The 12,844-nt window shown below is 39.5% G+C and overlaps 1 protein-coding gene across 4 annotated transcripts in view; it reads right to left on the bottom strand.

Moving 5' to 3' along the window:
• Window positions 1–12,844, bottom strand: part of LOC125458730 (serine/threonine-protein kinase PAK 3) — a 241,769-nt gene that overhangs the window by 62,942 nt on the left and 165,983 nt on the right. For all 4 annotated transcript variants that reach the window (XM_048544262.2, XM_048544263.2, XM_059651377.1 and 1 more), the window contains 2 exons: window positions 9,980–10,017; window positions 3,847–3,978 (listed from right to left, as the gene is read on the bottom strand). In XM_048544262.2, the coding sequence (XP_048400219.1) occupies window positions 3,847–3,978; window positions 9,980–10,017 (170 nt within the window). The remainder of the gene's footprint in view (window positions 1–3,846; window positions 3,979–9,979; window positions 10,018–12,844) is intronic.

Below are 12,844 nucleotides of genomic sequence, written 5' to 3'. Positions count from 1 at the left end.
TTTTAGACTAGAATTTCTTTGGATTCTCCTTAATTCTATTTGCCAAAGCTATGTCATGTCCCATTTCTGGCCTCCTGATTTCCCTCTTTCATATACTCTAATTGCTCTTGTACTCTTAGAGATTCACTCAATCCCAGCTGTTTATACCTGATACAGGCCTCCTTTTTCATGACCAGAACCTCAATTTCTCTCATCATCCAGCATTCAATAGGTAAGTAGTGAATTTTGGTGAAGGCCAGAAATGGGGGCTGGTGATTTTTACTGACAGCCCTTTACCAATCACAACAACTGGCTAGGCTCACAATACAGAACATAGTAGACTGGAAAAATCCAGAATTAGATGGGAGGGGAAAGGAGGGGCGATGATATGGAAGAAAGCGAGGAGAAGGAAAAATGTAAGGATTTTGTAAATCTACATTCGTCCTTTATCTCCCTATGCTTGTTATTTGCTCAAAGATTTTCTTCCTCGTTCAGAGTAAAGATATTTAACCTGCTTCCTATTTTCCTTGTGCTTCAAACTCTCAACTTAACACCATCTTCAGGACCTAGGTACAAAACATTATGGGAGTTAAAGGAATGGCAGGAATGAAGTACACACCATTAATCAACCTGGAATTTCGTGGAAACTAGTGCCATAGTACTGATGTATCAAAAAAGCAAGCCATTTATCTATTGCAGATGCTCCAGGAAATTAGGCTCCTGTGAACGTATACATTACTTGTACCTTGTTAAGTAGTGCTGGGTGGTTTCTGTTACTCCTGTTTTACCCTCAATGTTTGTAGTTCTGCTTCTGCATTAAAAGCAACATGTGATCACAAGTTTCTTAAATTGGCACCGTTTACTTGCCACCACTGCTTTTAAAGGCTAGGAAATCAACAGATTAGAGCCCTGATAACAACTTGGTTTGTTGTTCCAAGATTATGATGGAAAACAGTTGCTCATTGAGCACACTCAAACTAAGAACACTAAATTCTACATTTGGAGAAGTGTTACAGATATCATTTCATTGACTTCATGGTCATTGTACCAGAGGCCTCTTCAATTGGAATTTGCTGTTGCAATGAATAAAAACTGAAGTTTTGACAAACATCTTCGAAATAGTCACAATGCAAACCAGTGAGACAACCACAAACTGTGCAGCTATAATGGAAACAGCTCCTACAAAAACCAACTTCATGATTCCAATCCTTGATTTTATGAAAATAATTTATACATGGTTGTCATCTTAAAAACAATGACAGAAAAATTGTCACATCAGCCAAAGCAGCATGACTATAACTTGTGTAGCTAATAGTCATTTAACACAGATTGCAGATTCTGAAGGTATTTACAGGACAGACAACGGAGTGAAATTTATGAAGCACAAACTTGTTAAAAGTTGAACTGGCTGCAACTTTGTCAGGTTCACTGCCATTTTAAAATATTATTCTGTTCATTAATTGATTTGACACCTCAATTTAAAATGGTTCCATTAACGTGGATTGACTTTCAGGCCAGAAGTGGGGGGTGGGGGAGGCAAATTTTATTTTGTGGTCCACGAAAAAGGTACAAAACAAAAAGTGTGATGAGATGGCTGTTATGACCCAGAAACAACTTTTAATAAAGTTAGTCAAATTGCAAAAAACTTTGGCTCATCTATAAGTATGCTAATTGACATTAGTAGGGTCGCGTTGTGGACAGTGCAGAGTGCTGTTCTAGGTTACAGAGGGACATTGATAGGATGCAGAGCTGGGCTGAGAAGTGGCAGATGGAGTATAACCATGATAAAAAAAAGAGAGATGATTCATTTTGGTAGGACAAACTTGAAAGCAGAATACAGGGTTAAACGGAAAGATTCTTGGCAATGTGGAGGAGCAGAGTGATCTTCGGATTCGTGTCCACAGTTCCCTGCAAGCTGCCACCCAGGTGCATAGAGTTGTTAAGACGACGTATGGTGTGTTAGCTTTCATTAATAGAGGGATTGAGTTCAAGGGCCATGAAGTTATGCTCCAGCTATACAACTGCCTGGTTCAGCCACATCTGGAGTATGGAGTCAAGATATGGAAGTGTTGGAAAAAAATGCAGAGGAAATTTACCAGGATGTTGCCTGGAATGGAGGGAAGATCTGACAAGGAAGGATTGAGAGAGCTAAGGCTTTTCTCTATAGAAAGACGAAAGGATGAGAGGTGACTTGATAGGGGTGTGCAAAATGATCAGACGTATAGATGGATTTGACAGCCAGAGCCTCTTTCCTAGGGTGGAGATAGCTATTATGGGGGTCATAGTTTTAAAGTGAGTGGAGGTAGATATAGGGGAGATGTCAGGTAGGTTCTTTACTCAGACAGTGGTTGGGGCTTGGAATGCACTGCCGGAGAGGGTAATGGACTCTGCCTCATTAGGGGCACTTATGCAGCTATTAGATAGGCATATGGATGATAGTAATGGGTAGGGGTGGGGGGGTTAGGTAGACCTGAGGATTAGGGTAAAAGTTTGGCACAACATCATGAGCCGAAGGGCCCGTGCTGTGTTATACTGTTCTATGTTCGACATTCTATTAATGACTAAACTGCTACAATGATCTGACTTCTCAGGATTAGAAAGCTGAGTTTTTGTAGTCTCAAGTAGTGATACAAAAATATTCTTGCAATGCAAGTGTTGCAGGGGAGCATACAGGAGGTCCAAGGGAGAGGGCTGCACAAGGTACAAGACACTTGTATCTTCAAATTGTTTCATAATGACAGGAATTCCAAATATTGAGGCATCATGAAAATCAAATTCAAAACTAGAAGGGTTCCAAGGAAATCAGTGACATTTCAACTGCTAACCAGCATAACTATGTTAATATGTGAAAACCTCTGCCAAAAATGTAAATGTGTCTTTACAAATCATTGTTACAGGGTTTGCGTATGGTAAAAGTCCAGATAGGGAAACATTATTTATTATCTGTTCCATATATGCAGCCATATAGTAGTGCATACGACACTGAATTGTAATTATTGACCACTGGCTGTGTCACTTTAGGCTTTCTCCCAAAGCTAGGCACAACTAGCTTAAGTGAACAGGAATCTTTGATGCAAGTTTGCTACAATGCTCAAATTGATGGTGTTTGTCAACAAAATTTTTCAGCAAATTTTGGGCCATTACATCATTAATGTGAAAATATATATGCAAAGTATTCATCTTACAAAATTGATGCCTTTAACTTAAATGGGCGTGCAAGTCATAAAGGTCCCATCATATAAAGAAGTGGCAGCATGATCAAATCCAACTGAATGCATTGTTCCCATTTGGAATGGACACTTCAGGAATGCTATGTTGGTTTGGGATGATGGGGGAAATGGGGTGGTGGAGGAATTTTGTTTCTGTTCCCTATTTTAATAGTTGTTTTAATCATCAACCTTTCCTGATGTGATGTTATCATGGCTCTAAGTTGTATCTAGACTATCTCTGGGTTATTTCTGAAGGGGGTTCAGTCTGGTCTATAACACTAATAAAACATCCCTTAGCTTTCATTTCAGGAATCAGCCTAGTGGACCTTCGCGGAGTTGATTCCAATACAAATATCTTCAAGTTAAAAAAAAGACCACGACTGGATGTAGTGCTCCAAGTGCATTTCTATCAATGCTTTGTATAATGTAGCATGATTTCCCTTTATTTATACTGCATCGCCTTGCAACTCCTGTTCCTACCATTTATGCAGTTATTTTAACTTTGTTAAATCAGACATTTCAATTTGGCAGCCTTCTAAATGAGCCAAACCCTTAATGAGGATGCCAATTGCAAGGAATTATTGACCCAAGTCACTTATGTCAGAGACCAAGAACTTTGTAATCCCTGCCACATCTTGCAGAAATCAGTTCCACTGACCGATTTGGTGTGTTCTGGTCGTGGTGCTATCACTGGTGGTGGCATGTTGTCATCATCATCATCATCATCATCTTCATCATCGTCCTCTGACACGGGTGGTACAATTGGTGGTTCTGATGCAATCTTTGTGCTCTATGACAAAGAGAGGTTAAGAGGTTTTAAAATTTCCTTTTCATTTAATGAGAACAAATCATCAATAGTTACAATAAAAAGCACAGCGCCTTGTGCTTGCTGCAAGCATTGTATTTTTGAGAGAGAGGATGATAAAATGTTAACCTCCACTTAGATCCTTTATTTCACACAGGGTGCAGATGTGGAGCAAGTCAATATCATCAGTGCTAAAGTAATCTTCAGCTGTAAACATTTGATGAGAGAATGTCGATCTAGAGAATGTTTTTCCAAAAAAGTTGGTTGATTTAATACTTCCAAACTTTATTCCTGTACGAGCTGCAATGTCACACTGATTGAATTGGGCTTACGGAACCATTCCTTTCATAGACTATTAGCTAAATATGAGAAAAGTCTACAAATATATTTAAAGAAAGAAGTAGTCATCCTGTTAATACCAACGGGTAATTTTTCAGATGCGACTGAGTTGTATGGGGAAAAGCAAATGAAACAAGATGCTTGAAGTGGATAGACCTGGTTCATTGTTGCACCTTGCAAAGATGAGATTTCCGAAGTACTGGTAGTTTCTTGCTTCAAGCTTATTCCCTATTCTCATCAGTACTCACTATCAGTGAGTCTTACAGGCAACAAAAAAAGCCCAGCAACAAAATAAAGGGCAGGAAACTTCAGCTGAAACATTGAAGTAAAAATTCTTCACAAGAGTTTGCTTTTGCTCAGAATTTTGGCAGGATAGCTTCTTCTAGCCTTTTCTAAATAAAAATCCCCGTTTTAAGCAGAACTCTTATTGTAAGTTATTCTCACCACTCCTACAAATCAATGTTCAGACACAACTAAGGAGAGAGGCCTCACTTTCACTCAGCTTTATCCTGTTCGCAGCCGTTTTGCAAAGAAACAGCATGTCACCAGTGGGTTGCAGTGCTGCTGGTCCTCAAATCAAATCCCTAGCCCCTCTCCACACCACAGTCCTATATATCAAATACCTAGTGTGTGAGAGAAAGACAACAAAATGGTTGTGGGGTTCGGGGGGGGGGGGGGGGAGCGGAGGAACAAGATTGAGTCTTTTCCATCTCCACATTACACATTTTTGTTGCCAATATACAATTTATTGTTGTTTCAAGTGACAGACTGTAAAATAATGGAGTGCCTACTGAATCAATAAATTTATATCAAGTTCATTGATTTTAGTACCAAACACATCATTACTCTTGCTTAGTGACAGAGCATTATTGTACTCACCTATGTTTTCATGTGGTAAACTCTAAGAAAATAGCTGAAATATAACAACCACAACTATTCATTGTGTCTATAGTTGAGAGAGAAAAAGGTATGATAGCAGAAAGAGAAAAAAAAACACAAACTGAAAATTGAAGCATGGAAGGTGGAGACAGATATGCTACTGGGAGAGAGATTTGAATATCTCAAGGCATGAATGTCAAACTGAAGCAGAGCTAATGGATATATCAGGTGAAGAATTAACTCAAAGCAAGGAAGTCAATTGGAATTTAATAAAATTGAAATGCAACAAGGAAAGATTTTAGTCACCCCTCTAAATATCTTCATTGTTTTCTGTTTTGTTCGACGATGTTCCTAAATGCAAACTTTAGGAGATGAAGGGGCAAATGAAACAGCCTATACATTCAAGGAAGGTGGTTTCCAGGTAGAAAGAGCTTCCATGGCCCCCAACCCAGGTCCATTCACTGTATTCAGGTATGTATAAATACACAGTGACACTGACCTTAGGGTGGTCAGTACAGGAACATTTGTTCAAGAATCTTAAGAGCATAACTGGGGCCCACATTCCCGAGGAGAGCAGCAGACTTACTTCAAGTTGACTAGAACTCATGTTATGTAATGTATTCAATTTTGTGTTCCTCATGTCTCATTAAGACATTATGGATAGGAAATATGCCGCAAGTCTAATATCTCATTTGCCTGCAAGTGTAATTGCCTGTCCACATTAGGTAGTGGCTGGTATTTGCAACAGATGATGCCAGTATCACATCAAACAGGGTAAGGGAGTGGCTGCTTTTGTCCTGCTCGCCCAGATTATGACAGTACCTGGAATCTACTCTATTTCACTGAACAATGTGCAATACCATATATCCCTCAGAGGTTTATGCAAAATATTGATTGTACATTCATAGGTCTGGGACAGGGGATGCGAGAGGGAAATGCCAGAGTCTAAGGCCTTCCTACCACGATATGCAGAGCAGCTGCTGCTGTGTGCAGAGCATCTTTGATATGTAAATATACACTTCATTTGTATATATAGGTTATGGATGTATCCTCTTGTTGAACTTGTACTGAGACACCTCAGAGCACTTAAACAGTCAAAAACCTCAACCTATCTTGAATCACGTAAATGCATTTTTACAGATTTAAAGAAAACCACATACTCTTGGAGAGGAAAAACCCAGGAGTTTGAGTTTAAAAGATTGTAGTCTTTTAAGGTTTACTCTAATGAATAATTACCTTTAAAAATTGAAATACTATTAGCTTAATCAGAAGGAAGGTGGTATTGAATGAGTAAAGTACCTGCACATAGCCTGAACTGTACCCAATAGAATTTTCCACTGGAATATTTTGTTTAATATGAGAATATATTGGATGACTTCTGAATAAGGTTAACTTGACTACAAGGCAGGAAAATGAATAAAGAGGTAACAGTGTGGAGCTGGAGGAACATAGCAGGCCAGGCAGCATCAAAAGAGCAGGAAACTTGACGTTTCCAATCGGGACGCTTCTTGAGAAATGGGGAGGGAGAAGGCAGCTCAGAAATAAATGGAGAGAGGAAGGTAGACGGGGGACGACGACGATGACAGACATGGGATGAGGCCAGGGTGGGGAGATTTTAAAACCTGGTGAAACCCAAAAGTAGGTCACTGGGCTGTAGGCTCCAGATGGGGGGGGAATAGGAGGTGCTGCTCCTTTAGTTTGCAGGCGGTGTCATTGTGATGCTGGAGGAAGCCCAGGATGGGCACGTCACCCAGGGAGTGGGAGAGGGAGTTGAAATGGCTCACAACTGGAACATGTTGTTTATCACGTACAGAGCACAGATGCTCTACAAAAACCACACAGTCTCTGAGCCTCCGCTTGGTCTCCCCGATGTAGAGGAGGCCACCATCAGGAGCAGCGGATACAGTAGACCACGTTGACAGATGTGCAGGTAAGCCCCTATCTAATAGGTGAGGAAAATGAATAAAGCTGCTTCAGTGGCAAACACCGTTGGATATGTCAAGTGTGGTCTACTGAAAATCTTCACTGTTCTATTTTTCCCTACAATCCCCCACCTACTGTTTTTTTAAAAAAAAAATTGAAAATCTTGGCAGGTCTAAAGTGAAAATGACTCAACTGTCAAACCTGATTCTAGTCACTCAAGTCACAATTAAAAAACGCAAAGCATCAGAAAGATTAGCACACAGTGGCTGAGTGATTCTACACCTGTGAAGCACTACTGCATTGAGACAATTCAGCAATCACAAAGTAAAGCTTTGGAGATCATCCTCTTCGTTGTAAACTCCAGGCCAATCATTCAATTCTAAAAAAGCCTTTGCCTTGGGAGGCCAGGACTGCAAGACAGATACCTAGATAGACACATTTTCTGCATTCTCATGAAAAGGGTCACCAACCTAGAATATCAACTATTATTCTCCACACATGCTGCCTGACCCAAGTACATCAAGCATTTTCCACATTTCTGCAATTTTCTTGCATCTATAGCACATGGTTAATGCACTGTGTATGACTTTTGTGAAGTTTCAAGTATCAATTAAATCCTTTGGACATTATGCTATTTCTTAAAAATTTAATATGGAAGATTTCAAAATGCCTATGATCAGCACCTAGCACACCTAGGTGTGCAACATCCAGTCTTGAAAGAAGAATCCATAACTGCTTTACAAGATTTATAGGATATGTCATGGAACAGTTAGAGATCAAGGGGTCAATCAGCAAGGTTTGCATTGTCCATCTGAAGCAGCAATTTGACAAATGCCAATACACCTTCTGCCCAAAGCCTTGCAATTTCTTTTGAACTTTTGAGATAATGTTCCAATTCCCTTTTCAAAGCTTCTGTTGATCACCCCTCCTTCATACTGTCAGGCAGTTCATTTCAGATTCTTAAATATTCACTGCATGGTAAAGGCTTTTCTCTTGTCACCATTGCTCCTTTTGTCAATTATCTTAAAATCTGTGCCGTCTGCTTCTCAATCCTTCCACCAACAGGACCAGTTTCTTTATGTTCACTCAGGCCAGTGACCCCTCAATATTGAATACTTCTATTAAATCTATTTTCAACCTTCTGTTTTCCAATCATTTTATGGAGAAAACCTAAAGATAGAAAAGCCAAGAGAGCAATGAAGGAAAGAAAAGAACTGAGCAGCACCCAAGTTTACAGCGAATAAAAGGCACACTATGGTAGTTGCTGCACTTTACAATTGAAAATATACATTTAAATGATCCCATGGTGCTTACCACAATATCACTAACCAGGCTTCTACTTGCATTTATAGTTCTACATTCAACTTTGGAAAGAAAAAAATGCCTTTCCTCAAAGGATTCCTGTCTTTTCATTGTGGTGACTGGGGGGAAACAAAAAAGACATTCAAAAAGAACATCTAACTTTTAATCTCCAGCACACACAAAAAGAAAGGGACATGCAAAGAGTTCAAATACGTCTGGCATTTCAATAACGTACTGATTCTCATTGATCATGCCCCACACACCATTTCAGTTGGACACTTCTGGCCAAAATGAACAGAAAGGCTGCTCTCACCTCCACAAAGGAGCTCAAGACTCTAGATTTGGCTCTCTCCAACATTATGGATTACCATGGTACCAGTCTCTTCACATTTTCCAACTTCCCGCAACACCAAGTGGAAGTTGGTCATGACTTATTTAAATCCAATTCCCAGAGTTAAAATGGCTTGAGCTGATTGCTTGCTCTGTTCAGCCCATAAATCACAGTAACTCACCTTCACTTTAACCCAAGGGCTAGTGAGATATACACAGCTGAGGAAATCCTCTTGTCTTTCATGGCATTGGTGACACACAACGGGCTAAGGAAACCTCAATGCATCACTTTTTGGAAATGAAGGACTTTTCCCATCTTTTGACCAGATAATAGATGAGTTACACGTGAATGTTATGGAGGCGACATCCACTGGTGAAAGAGCAGGTGACAGCCCTGCGCCAACTCCTTTCAGAATGTCTACTAGACCTCATTCCACTCAAGCTGTTGACTGACTAGTGCAGTGCTTCCCTTTGGCCTCAGTACTCGTGACTTGCTGAAAGCTGTCAGCTACATTGATTGGCAGCCTCACCAAGGAGGCAGTGGTCATTATCAGTAAGCCGTCCAGTCTAAGCCTGGGATCACCATTTGTTCCCAGGCCATAGGCAAGAGGGGGCTGGCAGCAAGCAAAAAAAGGGGTGATTTCACTTAGTACCTAATCTACAGACTCACAACCTGAAATAGCATGTCTGCCCCTATCCCTATCAGCTGCCATTGCTTTAGTGTAAACAAAATCTTTTTCCCACTGTCATCATCCCAGGTAATTAATGCTGTATTACTGAAGTTTTTCACTAATGTGTTTCTCCTTTTACATGCAGCAAGACATTAAAAAATGAATTTCTCTTGGGATCATAAATGCTGACAGAATGGTTAACAGCGTACTCTAATTGTTTGAGATGTACCAGTATTCTTTCCACTGCTCAGTTTGTTACCAGTGTTTCTGACTGTCTACCAGTATTCATTGTCTAGTTTAACATATGACAGATTACCAGGTCAGTGAGTTTACTAGAAAGCTACAGTCGGCAAAACAAAAAAGAGTGTGGTCATGGGAAGAACAACAAGAAATTAAAGATATTTTGAAACAGAGTCTGTAAACTTCAAAGCATAAAAACTTAGTTCTCTAGACAGCATGATTAATCTGAAGACTTCCACAGCTTGTTTAAAAGAGAGAATTGGTTAGGAGTCTGTCAAGCAACCTGTTGCTTTCATACTCACCAGAGCATTTGCTGCTACGTATCCATCAGCTGGTTTATCTGCAAAGGTTAAAATACATAGCATATGTATTTTATGCAAGAAGCATGACATCTTTCCCCCCCAAACAGATTTAATATGCACAATATTCAATATTTTGACAGTAGATTTGATTTTTTAAACCAAAAGAATGTGATTTTGGATTTAGAAAAGTTGTAACATGGCCCAAAGTCCATCTCTTTTTAGTTGATCTCAATTTTAGACATGACCAACATGTCTACTTGTCTCTGAACTTATGTATAAATCTCCTTCAATAGATTTCCTTAATTAAAGGATTCTAGAACCCTTAGTGTAATAAGAGACATTTTCTTGGCCCCAGTTAACTCATTTTAAAATCTGTATCCCCTGATATGTGAACTTTGTCTGATCAATATTTAGTACCTTCACAAAACATGAAAAACTTTTGACATTGACAATGTTATAACTTTTAATGCATCAATTTCTCAAGAGAATGAGTGGAAACCAATTCTCACGTCAGATACTCTAATACGTAACTTAAACCACACAACTACCCTGTTTGATGGCAGAGGCAATATCTTACACTCCAGCTTAGAACAAAAATAAGCTGTGTACACGTGAAGTAAACCAACTTGAAGCTACTATTATTGGTTGTGTGTTGGGACTGATGGTAGGGGAGGCACATGTCTAATACTGTGCAGAATCATTCGTCTACATTGAACAATGTAGTTTAGTTTTTGATCCTAAAATAAAAAGTAAGTTTTAAAAACAAAAGTGAAAAAAGATTAGGAGGTTAAGTCAGAGGGGGTCAGCTATTTGATTTTTCCCAAAATATGTAGTATTTCCAAATAGAAGGGAACTGCAATGCATTATCAATAAAACTATGAAAATCCTCAGTGAATGTTCTGTGGATAAATTCTAATGTGCTAGTTTCCCTTTAATTGTTTCAAATCTTTACATCTTAAGTAATTAGTTCATATTGGGTTACAGTTTCACTAGTTGACAGCCCTCCAGCATCACGTTCAAATGGCAGTTCTTAATGTATCAATCTTAGCAGAAAGTGACGACATTGTGAATACTATCCAGCTCGGGCCTTTTTCTTCATTTGATAGTCACAACCATATTCTTTCTAACTCAGATCACTGGCAAATAATTAACAGGAAACCAGGCCTTTTTTCCCCACTCCCTAGTTGAGGGATGCTAAGGCCAATAACAGTGCTTTCATAATCATCTCAATTGACATCACCCAATTCATCAAACCATGCGCTTTACTTGTCTGAGCTATTAGTAATCCATGTCTTCAGATGCCTAAGGCTTAAGCTCTACAATTCCTTTTCCAAATCTCTCAACCTCTCACACCTGCTTTAAGATGCTAATAAAGATGTTTCTTTGAACATGACTATGGTCCTGTGCTGTTATCTTAAGAAACTGGATGTCAAATTTGATAATGCTCTTGCGATATTTTACAACACTGCTAGCACTATACAAGTGAAAGTTGTGTCACTGCTTTGAATCATAGAGGGTGTATTTAACAATGGAGTAATCTGCTGCAAAACATGGTCTAGCTTCACAGGACACAAAACTTGGCACAATTGAAAATGAATCCAAAGATGTAACAATGAGGAAGCACTGAATCTTCCACTATCTCCAGCAGATAATTTCTGGATGCTACATATAATTTTCCAACACATACTACCATTTGAGAATGTTCCTTACAATCTGTGCCTCTTGGGGAAAATCTGCCCTTAACTTAACGTTGATGTCAATCACATTCAGTTGCCTTACAAACTTTTATCAGGTTACCGCCACCAGGATAAATAGTCTGATGAAAAGAGTAACTAACAAGAGATTGGACGGACTGACCAGGAACACTCAGCACAAAGTATGCTGTTGGGTAACAACCGCATTAACCATAGACATTCATCTGCCAGTCAAATGAAGGATCAATCAAGTATAGTTGTGCTAAACTGCATCTATACGCCCAGACAGAAATCTAACACCTATTCCACCAACAGAATATTTTCATATGATAGATAATTGTTTAGTTATCACCTAAAATTAAAAAGGAACAATTGGTTAATTGCCACATTCAAATGCAAATCTCCAACTTTCAAAACAGTTTCATGGTATCTTTCAAGTCTCCTGCAAGGGAAGTTTAGTGCATACTATTAAAGTCTACTGTGGGCAGTAAGAAACACACAGAGGCTGGCTTCCATGCCACAAGAACAGAAATTGCTGGAAAAGCTCAATAGGTCTGGCAGCATGTGTGAAGAAAAATTTGAGTTAATGAAGCGGGTCCAGTGACTGTTGCTCAGAACCGTGTGCAGGTTCAGAGGAAGGGTCACCAGACCTAAAATCTAAGCTGATTTTTCTTCACAGATACTGCCAGGCCTGCTATTCTTCTCCAGCAACTTCTGTTTTTGTTCCTGATTTACAGCATCTGCAGTTTTTTTGGCTTCCATTGCACATTGGAGGTGTCACATTTGAACTTTTAGCTGGTTTAGCTAATTGAGAATTAGTTCAAACTCATGGTTTAAAACTATTATACAGACTCCTTCCAGTGATTCAGGCACATCTTGACTTTATGCTCACATCATAGAAATCTGAGTCCCACATTTAAAACTAGGACAGCACATGGGCAGGGAAGCATAAACAGCATACCAGGTGCTCACAGAAAACATAGCAATAATATTGTGGCTACCCAGGAACTAACTTTCCCTCCAAAGGTTGCAATGGAGACCAACAATCTAATCCGCACAGCTTGCGCCTCAAAGACTGCAAGGGAATCCGATGGATATGGCCCTTCCCCCACACTGCAAGGGAATTCTATGCTCATTGTCCTCCCCCGAAACACATGCACATGCAAACTAC

The sequence above is a fragment of the Stegostoma tigrinum genome, chromosome 15, assembly GCF_030684315.1.
Source record: "Stegostoma tigrinum isolate sSteTig4 chromosome 15, sSteTig4.hap1, whole genome shotgun sequence".
Taxonomy (NCBI): domain Eukaryota; kingdom Metazoa; phylum Chordata; class Chondrichthyes; order Orectolobiformes; family Stegostomatidae; genus Stegostoma; species Stegostoma tigrinum.
The sequence above is the reverse complement of the archived record's forward strand: the minus strand, read 5'-3'. Positions and strand labels throughout refer to the sequence as shown.